We start from the raw sequence: 25,640 nt of genomic DNA, 5'->3' as shown, positions 1-25,640 counted from the left end.
GACCTCGTGATCCACCCGTCTTGAACTCCCAAAGTGCTGGGATTACAGGCGTGAGCCACCACGCCCAGCTCATGGCATGGGTAGTTTTATAAAATACCCTGAAATACATACTTTAGTAACCAGTTCAGCACTTGCAATTTCCCAACTTTGTTTTCATCAGGAGTTAATGATGTATGGCACTTCTAGTAAGTAAGTGTTTGAATTGCTGTGAGTTATTTTAGTCATTTCTCAGCTAACCACTTAAGTTATCAAAGATCTTTACTTGTGCAATATCATAAATGCTGAACATTAAAAATTAGTCAACAGGATTAGCTGCCATCTAATGTGATACTTTTCAGTAAGATAGCAGCAGTAATTATGCAAAAAATAATCATTCCCATAGTTTGAGCCATTATAGCAATTTCCTCCCTAGGATTTCACAGTCAGAGTCCAGATCTGGGCAACAGTGGTTAACATAGTGGTTATTAATGAGAATAGATTTTGATACATCTAGCTATATTAGATGTCAGTGCATTGAAGGGACAGGTTTGGCATATTAATTAGAAAGAGTGCATTGGACTGGATACTAAGAAATACATTGCATTATTTTTCTTGTCCTCTATAACAGGAAAGGTCAATTAGAGATATAGAAACAATGGAACATTTCACAGCATGGCTTGACATTTCACTGCAGTTTTATTTTTTTTACCATGTACAAAGTTCATTAAATATGCAAAGGTAGGACTGTTACAGGATGAAAGTGGTGGAGTCAGAGGTCGTAATCCACAGCAACGTGATAGGCTCTTGCAGACGGTACCCTGAGTGCTGAATTAGAGTGAGAATCAGCTTTCAGGCTGCCAGCAGGGGACAAGGAGAATGAAGCTATCAGCAGTTAACAATATTGGATTAATTGAAATGAATCTTGACAGAGATTTTATTGGCTTTACATCAAATTGACTATAGTACTTCAAATTGATTATTTGATAAGGGTAAACTCTTATCAAACTTCCCACATGTAAAATTGAGGATTAATTAAAAGATTACACAACCCATACATACTGTATCTCATTTAAATTTCTATACACATGTGCAAACTTGCAGTATGCAAATATTTGTCTACATCTAAATATATCCAAATCCATTGATGAACAGCTAGAAATTTAGAAATTATTCTCCCATTTTACCATTCCCTTTCTGAGGATTTTGTCACAAATATTATTTTTCCATCTGTTTGAATCCTACTCTCTGGAGGCATGTAATGTATGGATACAGTAAAGCCATGAGATATTATGGGGTTTGTATCAGAGAAAACAATAGCACCGGTGTTATAAAAGATCCATTGTGATTATTATAAAAAGTCTCCTTCCTCCTTACTTGTATCAAAGTATTTTTCATGATGGGGGAAATAATGCAACATACTTTGGTAAGTTAAAAAAGTATAACAGTAAAAATAAATCCCACTGCAAATGGCAGGGGACCTTCTGTGTGTGTCTAGCGAGAGAATGTGGCTGAGCATTAAGGCCTACCTGAGTATTGGTGTAGACACCCAGTTTCCCTCCTACAAGAGTGAGTGTGGGCACGTTCCAGCCTGCGTGTTTGAGCTGGTGCATGCGTGTGCACACCTGTGCCTGTGTACCTTTGTGTACCTTGGTTTGGGGAGGGGACCCACATTCCCACCCACAGGTATGACTCAAACTCAGCTCTTGAGCTGCCAAGCAGGGGTCAGCCGGGTTTGGCAATCCAACTTCAGGACCCATGAAGCCTGAGCCCTAGGGAGACGTGAAGATTCCTCATTGCTCTCACACATGGCAGAGGTAGGAGGAAAAGGGTGGCTGGTGCGAGCTACCTAGAGAAGATGTCATGGACCTCAAATGACATCTGGAGGGAAATGAAACCTAGCAGTTGTCTCTGTCTTGCTGTGTGTTCAGTCGGGACATTCAGGGAAGAAGCAATGGAACCTGAGGGGCTTTGGGATGCACTGTCTGGGAATCCCTGTGCACCAGAGAGTGTCCAGCCCATGAGACAGGAGGACAGCATGTGGGCCCAGCAGGGCCTGAGTCTCCAGGGAAGTTGGCATTCTCCCCAAGAGGGCACGGGTTGGTAGGTGGAGGAGAAACCCAGGCCGCGGGGTCAGGTAGATGGGACACTTATCACTTAGCCAGGTGGGAGCTCAGGAGAATGCCTGGTAAGCAGCGGCCTAATAGGCCAGTGACACCCAGTTCCAGTACTGCATGTGTGGACCCAAAAGCTTTGCCCTGTGCATCCTCTCCAGGATGCCTCACCTGGGTGGACAGGAAGCAAGGCACACAGCATCCTAAGCTTATGGTCATGAGTGGACACAGAGGGGGTCTCCAGTATCACTGGTCCCAGGAGAGGCAGGCATGCATGATCTCTTCAGCACAGGGTTAAAATGCATAAGCCCAGCTTTCCACCCAGTGGGTGTCTTGCCCTGATGATATCAGCCATGGCAGATACAGCTCTTCCACGTAGATTGCAGATCCACAGGCTTACGACTCCCCCCTGGCATTCTCCGGGAATGGCCCCTGGACACTGGACCAGCCAGTGCCCCACGGGTGTCCTTCCCAGCCTCCAAGCTCATGGGAGGCTCATTGATGACTCTCCTCCTAGTACATGGCCACCCACAGGCACTATCAACAACCCAGGGTCCTTCTACATTCCAGGGTCCTGCCACCTTCGCCAGCAGTGGGATAATGGAAAGGGAAAGAGCTGGAACAGACAGAGCAGAAGCCAAAAGCCTCACCCTCCCACATGGCAAGGGAATGAGGGGATCCTTCCCAGCCCAGGGAGCTGCTTCCCGAACACACCTGGAAGCCCAGCACCAGCTGAGGGATTCACTCCACCACACCTGGGCATGGGGGATTTCAATGTGTGCCAGAGACCTTGATCCTGGTCGCCCTACCAGGTGTACTTCTCCTCCAGGTCACATTATGTTCACACCCTCCTTAAGCCAGATGGACTCCTTGTCCTCACCACTTAGTGTTGGCTGGAAGTGTTACTCCTGGTGCCCCAGCCACTGTTTCAAGGTGCAGAGACTGACAAGCAGACCCCTGAGTCCTTGTCCTGTCCAAGTAATATCCACAGAAATAGTAGAAGAGTGGCACATTAGACCTCACGACATTTTTAAGGCTGACCTCTTTATAAGCATCTCATCCAGGTATTTATGAGTTTTTCTCATTTATTGTATTTATTTATATCTCTCATTTAAAAATCAATTTATGCTTAGAGGTATTTCAACATATAACCAAATGTTCAGAGCTATGACATACAGGTTTCAAGCTTGAAAGTCTGTGTCTGCTATTACGGTGGGTAAAACACATCCAGCACTTACAAAAATACGTAATTATTAGGCATGACCACTGTAGTGGTCTCAAACACTCAAATTCTCCGCAAACCCATTTGAAAATATTCCTGGTGGCACTGAACACAGTACTTGCTGCTAATGAATAAAAAACAGTGCAAGCATTTTCTGGATACTGGGACACCTCTGGCCTAGCTAGGTTAGATAAGGTGACACAGCTCTGCCTAAGTGTCCTGCTCTCATGGGGACAAACCCCTCAGGAGCCCTGCACCAGTACATCACGAAGTCTAACACCCTGATAACACTACGCAGAAGGAACATCCCATGGAGAGACTCGTACAAATAGAAGAAGATGTCTGAGGATCTCAGCAGTCCAGCCCCCACTATTTGAGTCATGCTAGCCATGGCACCAGGGTGATGAGAAGACACCCGCCAATGTCCCCATCCTGAGCCATCACTAGACTGCATCCTCCTGAGTACCCCTGAACCACAATCATTTGGCTTACAGACTGTGAAAGACTGCAGAGACTGAAGTTAGTAAATTATAATTATTGTTTTAAGCAACTAAGTTTTAGGTAATTTTGAAAAGCACTTTAGACTCCTAGAAAAACTGAGTTGTCTACTGATTTGAGTAATTGTGGAGAGCTTTAAAGGCCAATGTCATGAATGCTAATACCCTGGAAAAGTCAAACCATCAAGACTCTTCAAAACACAATAGATATTTAATGTCCCTTTGCTATGGCTGGAGAATAATATAACGTATCTGACAGAGTTTTTTGAAAGCCTCTATTCACATCTCTTGGCTGGGTATGGGTCAATTCTGGTCTGGTTTAATTCTACTCAATTGCAGCAACTCATCTTTTGTTTTAGGTCCTGGCCTACACTGATTTTTTGATCACTGACCATGTCTGTGTCTGTGCGTGTATGTTTTGTGTGTTACCATACTTTATCTGAAGGGGCTAAATAATAGTGCTACAGTTGTTTTGTAAACATAAAGCATTCCACAAAGACGATATTGCTTATCTGCTGAGCTTTAAAACAGATATGAGGCAGGGCATGGAGGCTCACACCTGCACTCCCAGCAGTTTGGCAGGCCAAGGTGGGCAGATCTCTCGATGTCGGGAGTTTGAGACAAGCCTGGCCAAGATGGCAAGATCCCATGTCTAGTATCATATGAAAGTTAGCCAGGCTTGGTGGCCCATGGATGTTATCCCAGCTACTCAGGAGGCTGAGGCAGGAGAATCCATTGATCCCTGGGGAAGGAGTTTGCACGGTACTGAGATAACACCACTGTGCTCCAGCCTGGGCACCAGAGTGAGACTCTGTCTCAAAAATAAAAAAAATAAGAAAATAATAAAACAGGAGAGATCACTGAAGAAAGAAATGTGTAAAACTGAGTGGGCATTGTGGCTCATGCCTGGGATCCCAGCATTTTGAGAGTCTGAGGTGGGTGGATCACTTGAGGACAGGAGTTCGAGACCAGCCTGAGCAAATATTGTGAAACCTCTTCTCTACTAAACAAACAAACAAACAAAAATAGTTAGGATTAGTGTCATATACCTGCAGTCGCAGCTGCTCAGGAGGGTGTGACTGGACAATTGCCTGAAACCAGGATGGGGAGGTTGTAGTGAGCTTAGATCATGCCACTGCACTTCAGCCTAGGTGACAGAGCAGAATTCCATCTTAAAACAACTCAAACAGAGAAAAAGATAGGAAGGAAGGAAGGTAGGAAGGAAGGAAGGAAGGAAAGAAGGAAGGAAGGACGGACGGAGGGAGGGAGGAAGGGAAGAAGGGAGAAAGGAGACAATTAAAGGCATAAAACCAACAGGAAATGAATAAAAATAAAAAGATGCCATTTTGCCCATTATACACATGAATTTTTGAACTATGTTTAAAATAATATTTAGGTCTCTAGTAGACTAACTGAAAGTTTAAAATAAGCTGGCGTCAAAATTACTCATGTAACTATGGGTGTTAACTACGATTCTTGTAGTTTTCAACAACCAAATTCTAATTGACATTTGTCATCAAATCACATATTACTAGGGGCAGGGTAGTCTGTGTTATGCTGCCTAATCTACACTAAATTAAAAAAGAAATCAAATCTGCAAAAGGCTTTACAGTTACTATTATCAGTAAAGACTGTTCTGTTTCCCAACTTGTGGAGGGTTTTATTTCCACAGTGTTGATGGCTCTGGCAGAAAGCCTTCTTTGTCCAAACTCACCCCTTATCATCACAGTATTTACATGTTCAGGCATTAAGGGGAAAGAGCATCCAATCCCACTGCTTTCCTGCATTGATTCCCATGCACAAGCAAAAGTGCTGTGTTAGCGGCTATCAAATATTCATATATTTGATGAAGGAAATTTGTGTTTCCAAACTGTAAAACAAAAATATTACCATCAGTTGTATTTGTATTATTTATTTACTTAGAGGCAGGGTCTTGCTCTGTCATCAGGCTGAATCATACATCACTGCAGTCTCAGACTTTTGGGCTCAGAGGATACTCCAATCTCAGCCTCCCAACGTATTGAAATTACAGACTTAAGCCATTGTACCCAGGCTCAAGTTTAGAGATAAATGCTAATGAATATATTATAAACCATATAAATAAACATAATTGCAGGCTTTCCAGAACTGTAAGAAACCACTGAAAAACTACCATTGTGGACAAGGCTGCTGGCAACAATGTAATGCAAGCAAAGGAGTGGGTCCTTCCCCACTGAGTCTTCAGATGATACCAAAGGCCAGCTTGGCATTTCCACTGCAGCTTTTTGAGAGAACATGCTACATAGGTGTGTGCGTTTGTGTGTGTGTGTGTGTGTGTGTTTGTGTGTGTGTAAGCATACATACAAAACCTGTTGAACAAACTAGGATCACCTACACAATGGAATATGATGCAGCTTTTCGTAGATCTGTTAGAATTCATCCTGAATCGATCAGTTCCTGGGTTTTATTTATTTATTTTTTTGGCTGGTTGGTTACTTATTACTAATGATTCCATTTTGGAAATTGAAATTGGACAGGTTGGAGCTGAGACTGGGTCCACTTAGGTTCTGCTGTGGAATGGAGAATGGCAAGCCTGTAATTTTGGCTGTGATGGTTACTGGAAGGTCTCTGCAAGGATGGACTAGCTTTCTGCCCGCAGCAAGAAGTCCTGGGACTGACTATCAGCTCCCTTGACATCTGCTGTCACAGTGGGAGGGGCTGGAGCTGAGACTGTGATTCTCTGTTTCTGAATAAAGTCATGTGCTCTAGAGATTCTAATGCCCAGAGATTTCCATTAGATATATCAGAAGTGATCTTCCTTCCAGGGGTACTAAGGCTTATTATATAAACTACTTGCCCACTGGGTCCACGTAGGGCCAGAAACTTCATCCTTCACTACTAAATTGCCTCTGCTTTTCAGCCTGGGGATGGGTGGAGTACACAGGGCTAGGACGGTCAAAAGTATGGCAGCTGGGATTGGGTGGGGTCACATGCCCCTTCTGTGGATAGTCATCAAGCTGCCGCTTTGTCACAGCCTTGGAAGTTTTGCAGAGAAAATCAGGGTTGGATTTGGCAGTCGGCCAGTGATTTGAGCCTGGAAGACTCCTCAACCATGGTTGGTTGCTGCGGAATGATGCTGTTGCCTAGTTTTTCTAGTGGTGCACCTCTGCTGATTGGAATGCAAAGCCACCAGTAAGGTCACTGTTATGGGCACTGTGAGCCCCCTCCATGTACTTTGTTTCTAACTGACCCCAGTTGTCTGATACCCCTAGTGTTTCCCACAGGGTAAGACTAGAGAGAACATCATGTAAAGAATTGCAAAATGGAAAAGAAAAGGCTGAATGTACACCTTCAACTCTCTCCGCCCTGAAGAAACTGTGAGTCCAGGGAAATTTTTTGTATGCAACACTGTGCTGGCTTGGGGAGGAGAAAAGTATCAGATTAAAACTGTTCTTTTGGCCGGGCACAGTGGCTCATGCCTGTCATCCCAGCATTTTGGGAGGCCGAGGCAGGCAGATCACGAGGTCAGGAGATCGAGACCATCCTGGCTAACACAGTGAAACCCCATCTCTACTAAAAATACAAAAAATTAGCTGGGTGTGGTGGCAGGCGCCTGTAGTCCCAGCTACTCATGAGACTAAGGCAGGAGAATGGCGTGAACCCGGGAGGCGGAGCTTGCAGTGAGCCGAGGTCACACCATGGCACTCCAGCCTGGGCAACAGAGGGAGATTCCACCTCAAAAAAAAACAAACAAGCAAACAAAAAAAACCTGTTCTTTTATTCTATGTGTGTGGCTATTCTCAGTTCTACAGCTGAAGAAGGTGTCATAGATTCAATCCCAAGTTATAGAATCATTCACTAAGGTGTCCTTATCTAAGGATAGCTGTGAGTTGAGGTTTTGGTTTTGCAGAGAGGGAGGGCGTTAGGAGAATCACAGAATGCCTATTCTGTCACATCAGACCCTAGAAACAGGCAAGTTGAAAGACTGGTTCAGGCTGAGCACAGTGGCTCATGCAAGTAACCCCAGCACTTTCAGAGGCCAAGGTGGGCATATCATGAGGTCAGGAGGTCAAGACCATACTGGCTAACAGGGTGAAATCCCCTGTTTACTAAACATACCAAAAAATAAAAAATAAAAAATTAGCCAGGCCTGGGGGCACGTGCCTGTAGTTCCAGCTACTTGGAATGTTGAGGCAGGAGTATCTCTTGAACCCAGGAGATAGAGGTCAAAGTGAGCTGACATCATGCCACTGCACTCCAACCTGGGTAACAAAGTGAGACTCAATCTCAAAAAAAAAAAATAGTGGTCCTAAGGGAGGAGGAGTTTAAAATGTTGGGGTGCTTCCATGGAAAAGCTGAAAGCTAGAGCAAGCCAAGGGTTGGATTTAAAGAAGAGCTCACGGGACCACTGAAAACCACCTCTTTGTCCTCTATGGAATGAAGGAAATAGTGAATTCTGAGCTCCACTACTTACTGATATAGGCAAGTTATCAGCCAGAGATACATGTCTTAATCTGTTTGTGTTCCTATAAAAGACTATGAGACTGGGAAATTTATAAAGAAAAGAGCTTTCAATGGATCCTGGTTCTGCAGGCTGTAAAAGATGTGTGGTGCCAGCATCTGCATCTGGTGAAAGCCTCGCCAGGTTTCCACTCAGGACAGAAGGTAAAAGGAAAACAGACATGTCAGGTGTGGAGAGAGCAAGAGAGAGAAGAAGAGAAGGTATCAGGCTCTTTTCAACAACCTCTTTGGATGTAATCTCCACCGTGGGAACTAATAAAGTGGAAAACTCACTTAATAACCATGGTGAGGGCACCAAGCCATTTATGATGGATCCATCCCCATGACACAAACAAACACCTCCCACTAGGTGCCATTAACAATGTGGAGGACCACATGTCAACCTGAGGCTTGGAGGGACAAATGTCCAAACTATATCAAAAGGCAAGTTTAAAAATCATGCCGAGTTACAGTAAAACAATCCTTTTTCCTCTTTAGAATCCTGGAACTACAAAAAGCTGGGATTCATTAGCTTCCTGAGATTGGCAAGTTAGTATTCAGACTCTTAGGCAGCAACCTGAGAAGTCAGGGCCATAGTCGGGTAATTTGACTTCTTGGAAGGAAAATTTGGAAGCTCTATATATTGTGAGAGTGAGGGATGATGAAGACTGATGAGAAATGCCTATGTGCCTGCTCTCAGAGGATCTTGACAGATCCAAAAGTCAGGAGAACTGGCAGAAGCTATTAAAGTCAAGATATGGCTGGGTGCAGGCTCACACCTGTAATCCTAGCACTTTGGGAGGCCAAGGCAGGTGGATCAGCTGAAGTCAGGAGTTTGAGACCAGCCTGACCAACATGGTGAAAACTTGTCTCTACTAAGAAACACAAAAGTTAGCATAGCATGGTGGCAGGTGCCTGTAATCCCAGCTACTTGGGAGGCTGAGACAGGGGAATCACTTGAGCCCAGGAGGCAGAGTTTGCAGCGAGCCGAGATCATGCCATTGCACTTCAGCCTGTGCAACAGAGCAAGACTCTGTCTCAAAAGAAAAAACAAAAAAAAATGTCAAGACGTTAGATGTACAATCTAAGATCTTCAAGGTACAAAGTGGGAGCTGAGTTTTCTTGACTACTTGAGATTCAGTAAGCTAGGAGGAAACAGTTTCAGAAGTGCTTGAATGTCTATTTAAATCCCTCTTTATCTTGGAGGTCCTAGGAGAGTTATGAATACCAATCTGTGCCAGAATCCAGAGATAGGTAATAATTTCCTTGAGAAGCAGCTGTAACAGTTGGGGCATTACATATGTGGTTTAATACTTCAGTCCTCTGAGAGAAGCTGTGAAATAACAGTTCCCTATTGACTCTAGGGCACTGTGTCAGACACAAACTCTAGAACAAGATCATGATTCAGTTTTTCTTACCTCTTTTTAAGTGAGGATTTTCACAATCCTATGTGCAAGAGTATCTCAACTAGTTTCTGAGTTTATCTCATAGGGAATTGATGTGGGTGTGGCTTTTATTTGTTGCATTTGTGGATGGAGGAACAAATTAGAGCCTCCTATTTTATCAACTTGTTGGAGATACCCTTTTTATTATTTTTTTACTTATTTTAAAAAATTTGTACATAACAGTCATAGATACTTTTGGCATACCTGCCATATTTTGATACAAGCAATGTGTACTGGTAAGGACGGGATCAAAGAGCTGATGAGGGTGGGTTAAATTATAGCTGCTTAGAAGGAATAAGATCTAGTGTTCAGTAGCACAGAATGAGTACATTTAATTATGATTTATTGTATATCTCAAAAGAATTAATAGAGTGAAGGAGGAATGTCGCCCAGGTTAGAATGCATGGCATAATATCGGCTCACTGCAGGCTCAGCCGCCCAGGTTCAAATGATTCTACTGCCTGAGCCTCCCAATTAACTGTAACATAGTACAGGCATGTGCCACCACACATGGCTAATTTTTATATTTTTGCTAGAGATGGGATTTCATGATGTTGGCCAGCCTGGTCTTGAACTCCTGACCTAAAGTGATCTGCAAGGCTTGGCCTCCCCAAGTGTTGGAATTAAAGACCTGAGCCATCACAACTGGACAGTAAGATACACAAGACTAGGGAGTTTTATCTTTTCACTTCATCCTCACAATCCTACAGGTGAATGAAAACACAACTTCACAACATGAATAACTCACTTGAAAATCAAAGTTGGTAACTTCTCCCTTTAAAATTATTTGCACCCTTACCCTATAAAAAGTGATGATCTTGTCAAAATTTTCTCAGGAAAATACTCCTTCCTTGCAGATTAGTCTGTTAATTGTTAAGAATTATGGACTGCAAAACTTCTGGAACTTCATGTATTTCATTTTTCTAGGTTGCATAATCAGGAAAATAAATCGACTTAGTTATTTAGGTCCAAATCTTTTTATTTTTATCATTCGATGATTGCTTAAACCTTTAAGCAATCCATCTGAAACTTTATGCTGTTGTTTATGTTTTATACACTTCGTTTTCCCAAAAGTATGAGGTTTAAATCATTTCCATTCATATCGTCAATTAAATTTGATAGGCTGAGTGCAGGGGTTCATGCCTGTAATCTTAGCACTTTGGGAGTCCAAGGAGGGTGGATCAGGATTTTTAAGAACGGCCTGGCAAACACGGTGAAACGCTGTCTGTACTAACAATACAAAAAATTAGCGAGCTGTGGTGCACACATCTCTAACAACAGTTACTCAGGATGCTGAGGCAAAAGAATAGCTTGGACCCAGAAGGCAGAGGTTGCAGTAAGGCAAGATGGAGCCGCTGCAGTCCAACTTGGGCGACAAAGCTACACTCCATCTCAAAAAAAAAAAAAAAAACTGATAAAATCCCAACCATTCTAGATTATTTCTATTTGTAAGAACTTATTACCAAATCATTACTTACAATAACCATTGTCAAAACTTTCAAGAAAAAACTAACATGAGTACCTCCCAAGATAAAACACCTACTTTCCACTATTTAAACTAGGAACATTTAATTTCATTATGTTATTCACTTGAGAAACTTAGCTGGTTCGGTTTTGATTTAGGTAAAAAAAAAAAAAGGTTTCATTACCATTATACCCCTTCAGTCACAGAATGCTTCAAGTAGAATGTTCCAGATGTTTTAAACTTTAGTATCAACCACATCTAATTATTTCTGTTCACCTGTACTATTCCTCTAAAAAATAAACGTTTTATGATGAGGCAGACAGTTTTGTAGTCTTTCTGAAGGAGTCTCAAACATTTCAAGCTTGTAAGTTTTTAAACAGAAAAGGCCTAATCAGAACACTTGTGCAGCTTGAAAGGGAGATGTAACATATGCCTAATTTTGTAACTATTTATGTTCAGAGAAACAAAGGAAAATGTTCAACAAAAACACAATTTACTTTTCTATTGTATTTGCTTTTAAGCATGTGCAGCTAACCAATAACATCAGCTATTTTGCATTACATGTAAAATTTTTTCTGAAATTTTTAATGTAGATATTACATCTAAACAGACAGTTTTCAAATAGCATTAACAAGTATGAAATTACTCCGAAAAAAATTGTTTTCCTTGGAATACCTCAACAGATTGATGGAGGAAGTTAGCATCTACGTCTCTCCCCAATACTGACATGTTTCTTTCAGTAATATGCAGGTAACAATGCAGAAATAACACGTCCATTTTCAATTTGCGAACAAGCTTTGGTATGCAATAGCTATTATTTGGAATACTTGCTTTAATATCTGCTTCAGTCTCCTTTTTCAGATCGACTTTCCCGACCATCTATTGTAGATGCCACATAACTTGAGCTACCATATGCTTCACGACGAGCAGGGTGCACCCTATCCAGAGAAAGTGGATTCCTTTGGTCTTTTCTGCCAACGTGCTCATGACCACAAAAATAAAAATCACCGCAGCTTCTTGAGTAACTCTCCCGACTTCTGCCATATCTATCTAGTGTATTGTTATAATCAGGGCGGCTGCTTCCACCATAAGACATCCGAGGCCCTCGTGCAGGTGGTGCACCATGAGAGGTCCCTGCAGGTTGATAAAATAATATGTTGGACTACAATTAAACATTTTTTACTGCCATCACTAAAGGATGAATTAGTTAAAGTACTATTTGGAAATATCTGCTTTCCTCTGCCCTTGTTGACAGGATAGATATTAATTAAGCCTGCATTGGTCAGAAAGTTTTATTTAAAAGTAGTGTAAGAGTAGTATTTTGAAGCTTAAGAAATTTAATCCTAAAGTAAACGTTGAGTCATATTTTCTGCACGTGAACTGAAGTTCTCTCCTTCATATCATTCCCTATGCTTTATACTGTTAAGAATACTCAATATTTAAACATGTTATATTGTCCTTTATAATTTTCCCTAGAATTTCATTAAAATAATGATCTGGTCTATTACCTAAAATTCTATAATTTAAAAATCCATCCTAGACTCTTACCATATCCCTGAAATGCATCTCTGTAAGAACTTCCACTTGTATGTTCAGAGTGATCTCTACCACTGGTCTCACCATAGCCAACAGGATCACTAAATTGAAAAAAGTTTTTAAATGTCAGAATAAACAATTTAAGAAATCTGTTTGATGAATCCAGATAACATTATAGTACCTATATCCTACAGAGGAATGTTCATCCCAACTAGAACGACCATAATCACAGTATGCATAGTCTCTAGGTGGTGGAGCATAATCTCTGGTTTCTCAGGAGCGTGGATGATTTCTGTGTGTGTAAGTTTAAGCAACAAATTTTAAATTTTCACCTTCTAATATCCAAAATATAACTAAATTACAACTTAAACATAATTAAATTGCCTAACATCTAAACAGATATTTCTCCAAATAAAATAGGCAAACGCCCAAAAAGCGCATGGAACAGATACTCATAATCAGTGGTTCAGAAAATGCATTTCAAATCCAAAATGAGAGTCCAGACTTCATACACACACTGGAATGGCAATAAATTTTAAAAAGCAGGAAAGAGCAAGTGTTTGCGAGTATGTAGATAAACTGGAACCCTGATACAACATTAGTTAGAATGAATAATTTAAGAAATCTTTTTGACAAATCCAGAAAAAGTTGTAGTACCTATATCCTCTAGAAGAATGTTCATGCCAACTAGAATGACCATAATCATGGTATGCATAGTCTCTAGGTGGTGTCCTAGTTTCTCAGGAGCTTGGATGATTTCTGTGTTCATAAGTTTAAGGAATCAGTGCGGCGATTCCTCAGGGATCTAGAACTAGAAATACCATTTGACACAGCCATCCTATTACTGGGTATATACCCAAAGGTTTGTAAATCACGCTGCTACAAAGACACATGCACATGTATGTTTACTGAGGGCCTATTCACAATAGCAAAGACTTGGAACCAACCCAAATGTCCAACAATGATAGACTAGATCAAGAAAATGTGGCACATATACACCATGGAATACTATGCAGCCATGAAAAATGACGAGTTCATGTCCTTTATAGGGACATGGATGAAGCTAGAAACCATCATTCTCAGCAAACTATCGCAACGACAAAAAAACCAAACACTGCATGTTCTCACTCATAGGTAGGAATTGAACAATGAGAACACATGGACACAGGAAGGGGAACATCACACACTGGGGCCTGTTGTGGGGTGGGGGGAGGGGGGGAAGGATAGCATCAGGAGATATACCTAATGTTAAATGAAGACCTAATGGGTGCAGCACACCAACATGGCACATGTATACATATGTAACAAGCCTGCACGTTGTGCACATGGACCCTAAAACTTCAAAGTATAATAAAAAATTAAATTAAATTTAAAAAATTGAAATTTTCAATTCTAGTATCCAAAGCATAAGTAAGTTACAACTTAAACAAAATTAAAAGGCCAAACATCTAAATAGATATTTCTCCAAATAAAATAGGCAAATGCCCAAAAAGCACATGGAACAGATACTCACAATCAGTGATTCAGAAAATGCATTTCAAATCCAAAATGAGATACCATACTTCACACATACACTGGAATGGCAATACATTTTAAAAAGCAGGAAATAACAAGTGTTTGAGAGGATGTAGATAAATTGGAATGCTGATACAATGCTAGTTGGAATGCAAAAGGACGGAGCTACCATGGAGAAGTGTGGTGGTTCCTCAAGAAAATACATAATTATCATAGTACCAAAAAATTCCACTCATATACACACAGAATTGAATACGTGTATTCAAACAAACATTGGTGCATAGAAATACTGGGGTGGAAACAACCCAAATAAAATAATGGGTTAATAGCTTGTAGAAGGAGTGAAGTGCTATGATGTAAATCAGCCTTCAGGACATCATGCAAAAGGAAAGGAGACAGATACAAAAAGTCATGTAGTGTTTGAGCCCATTAACATTAAATGCCAACAACAGTAAGTTCAGAGGCAGAACACTGATTAGTGTTTGCTAGCAGCTGAGGAAAGGGAGAAAATGGAAGGGACCGCTTAACTGGTAGTTGGAGTTTTAGTTTGGAGTGAGGAAAATGTTTTGGAACTCGATGGAGGTAGTTGTTGCATGACACAGAATGTATTAAATGCCACTTAACTGTTTACCTTATAATATTTAATTTTGTTATGTAAATTTCATCACCACAACAAAAAAAAAATCAATTTTTAAAAAATTTTTCCTTTACCTCTCCTTAGTTGCATAACCATCGTCTCTTAGAGACACGTGGTCATTTCTCCAGGAAGAGACTGGCTGTCTACGTGTAGGACCTCCATAATTCTCTCTTCCACATGATATGGGACCTTTAATATTAAAATGATGGAACTTTATGTAAAGAACATCAAATCTGAAACACTATTTTCTCTTATCTCAAACAACTTTTAAAATTGTTTCTTCTATGACTCCGTTCTTTGTTCCATAAATTACTAGCCAGTCATGACACTGTGAATATTTCTTATGGTTTTGGATAATCCCATGGCTCCCACAAGGCCAGTTCTTCTAATGAAGCTGAAGCCAAATGCTAATTCTTAGGTAAAAGTTCATTTATAGTGGTTAATAACTGCTTAGTTATATTTTCCTTTTCATATGAATTACTGATGATTACTAATGACACAGGGAAAACTGTAAAACCATCAAACTCTTCACTGAATATAAAGTTTACATATGTTGTCCTTTCTCAGCTGAAGAAGGTAAATTTTCCCATGTAGTTCAATCCACCTCACACACACAAATACTGCTACCTTTGACTGACTGCATGCCAAATTTTTACATAACAGTTCTCCTTTATCTCTAAGTAGTTGGCTCTATCTTAAATGTTGACAGATTAAAATGTGCTAGTGAAAACTTTCTAATGATGGCCAAGAATTACTTTTAGTGCAATAAGCAACACTATTACAGGGGTCATTACAACACTGTTGCTATTTCAAAATAGAAAAGTTTCTCCTTTAATATACTCTTCACAGTGCTTTTCCTTAGAGGTCAGTCTTTCACCTGTGATATGTTCACTGGCTTATTTTTCAATGGAAATGTGTTGGCTTCTGTATCCTGAAGTCACTAAATACCTGACTTCACCTACACTCTATCCTGAAGTACCTGACTTCACCGATACTCTACATATGAAATGTAAAATTGAAAATGTCAGGTTTTAATTTCCTCCATATTAGGATGGAGGACTAAGTAAGAATTTTAATTTGTTCTGCTTAACTTCTTTGCTAAAAACTTTTATTTATTGTCTCGCTTTCTTCTGTTCAGTCTGCAATCTTACAATTCTCCGTCTCAAAAATATTTCTTCTATTCAATCCTACTGCTCACCTCATGTGCTTAGATCTAAATTCTCTCCTCAAATAATTTCCAACCTCACACTAAGGATCTTGTGTTAATGTTTAAGCATCCTGGAACAATCTTAATTATTGATTTACATCCCCTTGTATTTCCCAACTCTGCACTTCTGTAAAATCCACTTCAGTTAAGAATATTGGACTCCTTCATGTCTACCTTTCAAGCCTTAAATTTATTTTTAAATAATATTTAAGCCCAGTGACTCCTTTTCTGCTAAATGTTCTTGCAGTTCTTTTGAATCTTTGTATAAGCAGTAACAATGTCTTGCATATAAGCATTATCGAGGTCTCAGAAGCTGGATGGCCAGGCTCAGTGGCTCACACTGTGAACCAGTGTGGAAGGCTGAGGCAGCTGGACTGCTTGAGCCACGGGCTTTGACAATGTAGTGACAGGTTTGACAATGCAGTGACATCCTCTCTCTACAAAAATATAAGGAAAAAAATTTAGCTAGCTGTGGTGGTGTATGCCTGTAGTTGCAGAAACTCAGGTGGCTGAAACAGGAGAATTGCTTGGGCCCAGGAATTTGAGACCGTTGTAAGCCATCATCTCACCAGTGCACTCTGACCTGGTAAGAGCAAGACTCCAATACAACAAAGAAACTGAACAAGCAATTTTTAGATTGGGACACCAGGGGAACACTACCTAGGAAATGGAAGAATTCATTAGATGAAGAAGCCTACCATCAAAGAATATTGCTAGGAACTTTTAGAAAATTAAGGGGAATTTTCTAGCAAACACAGGATTAAAAGGAATGTTGTCCTCACTCTAATCACTTCTTTGATCTGCAATGAGAAGCTCAAGTATTTCTTCACAACAAATCTGAAATGTACCCAGTAAGATAGAAACTATAATAAAAGCTGTCGATCAGTAATTATGCCCATGTATGTGTCACTTCTCTTTTGTTCAGTGAACTTAAAGTTAAGCATCCAGGTAAAATAGCTCATTTTTAGTCATACAAAAACTACAGTCTTTCTATCAGGTAGCATTTACCTTGGCCTCTCATCCAATTGTTGCTTCTTGCCACAGCAGAAGGAGCAGACTTTTTAGGAGGAGGACCTCCACTTTTTGAAGAGGGACCTCTTTTAACTAGAATGGGTTGCCTAGAAGAACTCGTGCTGAGATCAAGGGTGTATCCACCATCATCTGTATTTCAAACAAAATCTTTTCAGCTAACTAACATCACTGTTTCTTAAGTGGCTAAGTTTTAGTTGTTTATAAAGATTATCTACATATTATCATCTTATAAATTCATATTTGTCTAAGCTAATAAAATTAACATTTCTATATGAAATAAGTACAGTTCAAGCAATAAAAGTCTGTTGAGAAAATCTAGAAAGAAACTCAAGAATCATAATATATTGGTGTGAGAGAGAGATGAAGGCAAATTGGGGAGTGAACAGGGAGCAGAAATCTATCACTAAAATATCTAAGTATAATAGACATAAAAATATTAAAAGAAAAATGATAAATGACTGTTTATATCATTGTGTTCTGAGGAAAAATTTTCAAAGCATGTCATAAAGATAAACTAAATTCCATTCAAAGAAATTCAAATATTTATGATATCAAAAAGTGACACATCAGGAAAATACATTATCTCTAAAATTTGTTAACATAATATAGAATTCTTACAATTCCCTTATGAAACACTAATTTTCAGATTACACTATGCTAAATTTTAATAGTCATTAAGAATTGCATATTAAATAATATATAAAGATTTTTATATAGCTACAAAAAATGTAGATATGCGGCAATATATCTACATACATAACATAGGTGGTGTTACAGGTTAGAATACACACATTCTCAGACATGGTGGAGTGTTGTTGAACTTCACCCTCAAGAGCAATGGAGACAAAATAACCATGTAGCTATGCATCTTAAAATGGAGCAAACACTGCAATTTCCACTTAAAAAAATCTCCAATTAATTACACATCTGGTTATTAAAACTCCAAGTTAAATGTTAGATTATTGAAGGTTAGTTAATAGATAATACAAGTTAACCGATAGGTATTGATTGATTGATTGATTGAAATGGACTCTTGCCCTATTGCCCAGGCTGGAGTGCAATGGCCTGATCTCGGCTCACTGCAGCTTCCACCGCCCAGGTTCCAGCGATTTTCCTGGCTCAGCTGAGTAGTTGGGATTACAGGTGCATGCTACCACGCCAGGCTAATTTTCTGTATTTTTAGGAGAGACAGGGTTTCACCATGTTGACCAGGCTGGTCTGGAAGCCCTGACCTCATGGTCCACCTGCTCCGTACTCCCAAAGTGCTGAGATGTCAGGCATGAGTCACTAAACCCAGCTCATCCAATAGTTTTTTCTTTTTTAAAAAATACATGGTTTTTCTTTTTTATGTAAAAATTGACCCCTCATTTCTATTGTGTAAATCACTATAAATGTCATTTTCAGTGTCTTATCCTCCAGCAAAGAAAGATACATACGTATCTGTGAAGCAGTGGTTTTTAGACCTTTTCAGAGTCACAGACTCTTTGCAGAAGTTAAAGTTCTACATTTCTTAAATTGAAAATGCTTTATGGCAGGCCAATGTACAAACTCTCTGTATCAAAATTACAAAGCAATACATTTGCATAGATGTTTGCACATGTATATACAAGAAAACAAATATTGCAAAATCAATCTTAAGTACTGAGTTACTTTTTCCTGTTGGAAAGTTTTAAATATTGCTTACTTTGATAATACAACTGATATAAAGTTCTGGGCCCCAAAGTAGAAAACTCTAAAGTATGATGAATATAAATGAGTTCAGCAGAAAACCTGTTGAGTAGCAGCAATTGGCATTCATAAAATCAAATCAGTTTGAAATTTGTGTTATTTCAATCCAAGGTTATTACAATTTTACAACAAATTTTAGATATTACTTCAATCATTCTTGTAATACACCTTTAGTACTTAGAAATAAGTTTGCTTATTGTAAGTCTATTTTCTGTTCATAAAGCAAATAAATAAAATTGAGAAATTTCGATATCTTCAAACTTATTTCCTTTCAGTCCTATGGTTCCATATTTACATTTTAAAACATTACGCAAGCGTCCCTCATGTGAGGGATGCCATCCTCTTGTTCCTCCACTACTTCCTCTTGCAGATCTCAGACTTCCTGAAGGGCTTCTGTTTCTCGAGGAAGCTGGTGGTCTCCGCCTACCACCACTTTGAAAAGATGGTTTCTTGGCTTGTTCTACTTTTATTGCTTTTCCATCCAAAGGCTAAAGTATTAAGAGTATTATCAATAACACTGGCACATTTAACCTAAGCACATTTTACAAGCATTTTTACATCAACTCTAGTTCAATTCTAGATATTTTCTCCCAAAGCAAACTTTTGTTTTTTTCTCCTAAAATGAACACATCTTTCATAATGCCAAATTTGAGACATTTACTGAGCACACACCTTCCATTAAGGGATCAAACACAAATTCTATTATTCAAATTCCTTGAAAACTTCTCCATTATTTAAAAAAAAAAAATCCTCAAACAAACTAACAAACAGAGATTAACCCATCACATATTCTATGGAGGAATGTGGCACATCTGTTTTTTTCCCCAATATATAATCCACTTCATCTTTGTATTCACGTCACTAATTTAAAAGTTTCAGTGTCCCAATGAAACTTGTGTCATTTAAAAAAATGAGGTTACTTTTTCAGAGTGATTAGTCACATTACTCATTATGAGGTGTTTCTTGTTGGATTTGCTAACACTTACATAAAATGTCCCCATATGATTTACAATTCTATATTGACTCTAAAAATGTTTCTGTATACGTGATCCTTGTTTGATCTCATTAAGTTTTCTTGCCCTACTCATTTCTTACATTGCCTTAGACGTGCCCCTAAAACACGAATCTTAATATAGTACTTCAGGTAATTTCTCAGAAATGCTTAAATATCCTAATTAATTTCATAATAACATTTTTCACTGTAATCTTTTCTACAGGCCACAGCAATTGTTGAAAACAGTACAGCTAATAATGCGATTTAAAAATTACATGGCTTTTGTTATTTGGAGGAAGGACTTAAATCCCTGAACAAGACCCCTTGCAGCCACATCGCCAGTTGTTCCTACCTTGAAACTTTTGTTATTTCTGGGCTCAAAATATTTTCCCCAGGTTTGCCCACGGCTGCTTCCTTCCCAGTGTTCTGAAGTCAGCCAAAATTCCATAACTGTTAATTCCCCCTGAAAACTCGAAGAACCTCCTTTATTGGCCATCTTAACATTAATGTGCATACAACATTCATAGTTATTTTAACACAATAAAATATGTGAGATGAAGTAATTTAGAAATAACATTGGCCATGGTGGCTCACGCCTGTAATCCCAACACTTTGAGAGGCCGAGGTGGGCAGATCACAAAGTGAAGAGATAGAGCTCATCCTGGCCAACAGGGTGAAACCCCGACTCTACTCAAAGTACAAAAATTAGCTGGGCGTGGTGGCGCATGCCTGTAGTCCCTGCTACTTGGAGGCTGAGGCAGGAGAATCACTTGAACCAAGGAGGCAGAGGTTGCAGTGAGCCAAGATCGCCCCACTGCAATCCAGCCTTGTGACACAGTGAGTCTCCATCTTAACAAACAAACAAGCAAACAAACAAAACTCCACAAAAATTACCTGCTCTTTTGCTTGAAAATTGCGGAGGGGGGAGAAATTATCATAGATTACTATACGTAAGTCAAAATTATCTCCATACTTACCACAAAGCCATGAACCGAAAGCTACTCTCGGTTTCTACCACAGCTTAAAATATTAATTTATAAGAATGAATAAAAATGTACTTTCTGCGATGTGCCAGGAAGTATGATAGATGTAAGAGAAAAGCAACCAGGAACACTGAAATATGCACTATATACAATTTCACTATCAATAGGTTAATATATGGTACTGTGAGTACAAAATACCTACAATATGCAATGAGGAAGAAAATATGAAATCTAAGTTGTTTTGAAGCATCAATTATTATTTGTGAGACACACACAGGGAAGGAAAATTCTCAGGAAGTCTAAAAAGGCATTTTCGGGATAGCGTAATGACTAACAGGAGCTAAAAACAGATTGGGATAATGTTATTTTTCTTTTCTTTTCTTTTTTTTTTTTTTTTTTTTTTTGAGAAAGAGTCTTGCTCTTTCACCAGCCTGGAGTGCAGTGGCCTGATTTTGGCTCACTGCAACCTCTGCCTCCGGGATCAGCTGATTCCCATGCCTCAGCCTACCAAGTAGCTGGAACTACAGGCACACACAACCACACGTGGCTAATCTTTTGTGTTTTAGTAGAGACGGGGTTTCAGCATGTTGGCCATGATGGTTTCGTTCTCCTGACCTCATGATCTGCCCACCTCAGCCTCACAAAGTGCTGGGATTAGAGGCGTGAGCCACCACGCCCAGCCTGATTGGGGTAATGTTACAAAGCAAAAAAGCTCTAAAGGGCCCAGAATGGAATGATCTTGACTACAATGTAAAGGAATTCAATAGTTAATAGAATTACATAAAAGTTTAAAGCTTTTGTAAACACACAATCCCTAGATTTAAGACTCAATAGGACAAGAGACCATTCGTTGGATCAAAACAAGTCCTCAAACACACTGGGACAATGAGTAATTAGGTATTCATGTTACATAAATCACTCTGGTGACAGGAGAAAAACGTCCTTAGCAGAAAAGAGCAAGGATGGGCCAAAAATGCCAGTTACTTCTTCTGTTCTCCAACTTCAATGTTATCATATGTTTTTCTATTTTCAAGTACTTACCACTTCCTTAAATGTAAGTCTTATTTTAATATAGTTTCTCAAGAATATGTTTTTCAGAAAATGAGAGAGAATCTTTCCTTCTTGTGAGTCTGTCTAGATGTCTATCCACAGTTTTTCTATGCTGTAGAAGTAGTTCCATGAATTGGAAGTAATTCCCTTAATAGCATTTAATAAATGTTGACTTATTCCTTTCATTTACATGAGGGCTCCTTATAAGTTTTAAAGCTCTTCAAAACCTTTGAAAATCTATTAACATTCATATTGAAATACAAACTTAGAAAAAGGTTACCATATATTAATCTATATAATGTTAATTCCAATACCCTTCCAACTACAATTGCAAGTATATGGCACAAAGAAGAGCATGGCTTCATATCGCATTCTACTAACTTCAAAAGTTACATAATACTAAAAAGACCTAGAAATACTCTTAATTGAAGAACAGTTAGAATACTATTAATAAGGGACTCTTACCTTTCCATTCATATCTTTGGCAGCATTCTTAGCATCTGCAGGGTTCTCAAAAGTAGTAAATGCAAAGCCTCTGGATTTGCTGGTTCGATCCTTTATCAAAAGAACTAAAATACATGAAAACATTTCCATGTATATAATGGACTCACCAAGGTACTAACCATCTGAAAGTTACATCACATCAAAAAATAATTGCATTTTACTTCACTACTATGATTCTTAATACTAAGTCACCCCTATAGTCAGCCTATTTTATTCCAGTTTGTTCCCTAACTCCACAACACATTTACTTTTCCTCATTTTCCTTTCTAAGTAGTAGGTGATCCTTACACAGACCCTTAACCTGCTACTATGAGAATTTTCCAAATATCAAATAGATACTTCAAAATAAGAGTTTAAAAATGATAAGGCATTTTAATGTAGGTATACAATGAACTTCGAAAACCATACATTTTTTCAAAGCACATACATAACATACATATTTTAAATAAACACGTTGAAATATACACACACCCATGGTTTTAAGGGTTACCTTCTGATATGGGACCATGTTTTGCAAATACTGCTTTAAACATCTTTTCATTGCTTTCCCTATTTAGGCCACCAATGAAAAGCCTGCCAGGACGATCTGCTTCTACCATTGTGCTGCAAGTGGTCAAAGAAAAATCTATATTTAGATAAAAATAAATACACTAAAAAGATAAAATTTTATTACATACTGTGTTGAAAACTCAAGTAAAATTCCCTTCCAGAGGCTGACATCGTTTTAGTATTTCTTACTTTAAATACGTAAAATTTGTAACATACAGAGCAAAGGGGGCACTGATTTCATGGACAAATGCTGCATTATAATACGTACCTGACAAAATCTCATTTCTAAAAATTAGATAAGAAAAGCTATTGTAATTTTCCTAAGTTGTAATCTGAAGGTTGCCCCCATTTAAATAATTTTATTTGAAAACTATACATTTATGAGGTACACTGTGATGTTTTGTGTATTTTCTTTCTTGAGATGTGTATCGCCTGTTGCCGAAGTCCGCTGCTCACTGCAGCCTCCTCCACCCAGCCTCCACTGATCTTCCCACATCTCAGCTTCCCAAGTAGCTGGTACTACAAGGGCTTTTTACCAGAGCTGTGCAATTTTGTGTGCGTGTGTGTGTGTGTGTGTGTGTGTGTGTGTGTGTTAATAGACACGGGTTTCCCCACATTGCCGAAGCCGGTCTCCAAATCCTGGGCTCAAGTGATCTGCCGGCTTAAGACTACTAAAGTGATGGGATTTCAAGGGTGAACCACCACGGCCAGCGACATACGTGGATAAAAGATTAAATCAAGCAAATTAAAATGTTCTTGGGGTGAACATTTTAAATACTTTACCATGTTTAAGTGATTTGAAATATACAATAGGTCAAGGATCCCTGAATCCTGGCCTTCAGCCCGTACCTATCTGTGGCCTGAATGTGATGCCTGAGGATGACCTCTAATACCTGTCTGTGGAGAATGTAAAGCTTGAGGATGACCTGAGGTGGTACAGTTTTATCTGGAAACCATCCTGCCTTTTTCCCCCCTGCCCCACCCTGTTCCCGTGACAGCCTCACCGCCCCACCTGGCCTCTGTCACACTGCTCCCACCAGAAGACCCGCCCCACCACGTGCCCCTCGGAGACCTGCCGCCAGCCCCCACTCCCAAACGTGTCCATTTTGCCGCCTTCTTCCCCTGCGCAACCCTTGTCTGAGGAAAAAGTGTCTTCCACTAAACCGGCCCTGGCGCGAAAATGGCAACAGATAAAAGGAGCCCATTATGTTACCCAGACTGGTCTCCAACTCCTGACTTCAAGCCATCCTCCTACCTCCACTTCCCAAAATGCTAGGATTACAAGAGTAAGTCCGTGTGTTGGGTTAATGGAATAACTTAAGCGCATCTATTTTGTTCCCATTTTAGGCTATCCAACTCCATTTATCTGGATTACACCCACTTATTCGGTTTAAATTATTTACAGTGCCAAACATACATGAAACATGTTTCAAATACTGTCATACAAGGAAGGAGACCGTTATAGTCTTTACAGAGGCAAAGTTAAACTGAGATTATTTATGGCCCCAGACTTCTACATTAACTAAGGTAACACAATTTATGTCAAAAGTTGATAATTCCCGTCAAGCAAATCAGAGATGTGACATGCGTTGACTAAAAGTATACGTTTTTAATCGCGTTGGTTAAGTATATTGCCTGCATTTTGAATGATGACCACATTCACAGAGAAAACCCGCTTTAATAAAAAGTGCACATGAAAACAGTGGCGCCTTAGCACAATCTCCCACAACTAGTCGGACATATTAGGCAGTTAAAGGTAGAATCCTCAAGAAAAATCAATGAGTTTAACAAAAATGAGTTTCTTAATAGCACTAAGGAGTTCTCTCCCCACTGTCTCCTCCCATAATTCAACACCCACACATAGAAAACCCATCCCCTTTTATAGACAAAATCCCAAAATTTTGCTTTCTTTTCTTACTGAGAAACCAAGCTGTCCAGAGAAACAGAAAATACAGGTGCTTTTCAGTAGAACAAACAGCCTCAGTGTCGCCCGGCTCTTACGTCGTATGCGTCCAGCTTTGGGACACCACGGGGCCAACGGCAGGAAGGACACCTGCAGCTACCCTGAGAAGGAAGGACGCCAGAAGCCGTGCCCGGAAATCCCGCCTATCTCCAGCGGCCAATCATTGCGAAGGCGGGGTGTGTCGACCAATTACTGCGAGGGCTGTGGGCGTCTCTCAAGGCACTCCCCCCACCCGACCCAGGCTGGCCTGCGGCTCCAACCTCCCGCGGTAAGGCTCCTCTGAGAAGCTGCTTGTGTCTGGCGGCGGTGGATTCAGACACACGCGGACTGTGAGCCCTTTGGAATTGTGGGCATGGAAGACCTACACCCTAACTGGCATCCTGAATGTGGCAAGACATTAATTAACCCACAAAGAACAGATGAAACATCTCACTTCATTAGGCAGGCTAGGCTGATGATACTAAATACTGCAGACCCAGAGGGGAGAGAGAGGGACCAGCGCTGCCTGCTGGGGTGAGGGCGGCGGCGGTGGCTTGAGGGGAGTGGGGCAGGGCGGTTGCCTGAGAGGAAAGTCGACTGGTACGTTGCTGGGGTGGAATTTGTCTGCAATAGAAGCTGAAACCCCACAAGGACTCTCTCAGGTCTAGCCAAATACAGACTCTGAGTTCCATGCTTCCTCCCTGAGGATGCTGTACTCATAGGGGCATTCCAAAGAACTTCTCATCCTGTGCCGTGGGCACATGG

General features: G+C 40.0%; 1 protein-coding gene across 1 annotated transcript; it reads right to left on the bottom strand.

The window, feature by feature from the left end:
• Positions 1-10,697: 10,697 nt before the first annotated feature.
• LOC129530264 (RNA-binding motif protein, Y chromosome, family 1 member A1-like) lies at positions 10,698-25,015 on the bottom strand. The gene is made up of 8 exons (XM_055377123.1): positions 24,852-25,015; positions 22,875-22,987; positions 22,346-22,449; positions 19,149-19,341; positions 17,102-17,254; positions 14,961-15,075; positions 12,747-12,835; positions 10,698-12,332 (listed from the first exon to the last, which is right to left on the bottom strand). The coding sequence occupies exons 2-8, from the start codon at positions 22,981-22,983 to the stop codon at positions 12,043-12,045; spliced, it is 1,053 nt and encodes a 350-aa protein (XP_055233098.1). The 5' UTR covers positions 22,984-22,987; positions 24,852-25,015; the 3' UTR covers positions 10,698-12,042.
• Between the last annotated feature and the right edge of the window lie 625 nt (positions 25,016-25,640).

The sequence above is a fragment of the Gorilla gorilla genome, chromosome Y (genome assembly GCF_029281585.2).
Source record: "Gorilla gorilla gorilla isolate KB3781 chromosome Y, NHGRI_mGorGor1-v2.1_pri, whole genome shotgun sequence".
NCBI classification, from domain to species: domain Eukaryota; kingdom Metazoa; phylum Chordata; class Mammalia; order Primates; family Hominidae; genus Gorilla; species Gorilla gorilla.
This window is presented reverse-complemented; position numbering and strand designations above follow the sequence as displayed.

Coding starts and splice junctions, on each gene's coding strand:
- LOC129530264 (XM_055377123.1), bottom strand. CDS start 22,983: ATGGTAGAAGCAGATCGTCCTGGCAGGCTTTTCATTGGTGGCCTAAAT. Junction 22,450..22,874: donor ACATGGTCCCATATCAGAAG/GTAACCCTTAAA, acceptor CATGTATTTTAG/TTCTTTTGATAAAGGATCGA. Junction 12,333..12,746: donor AGATGCATTTCAGGGATATG/GTAAGAGTCTAG, acceptor ATCAACCTGCAG/GGACCTCTCATGGTGCACCA.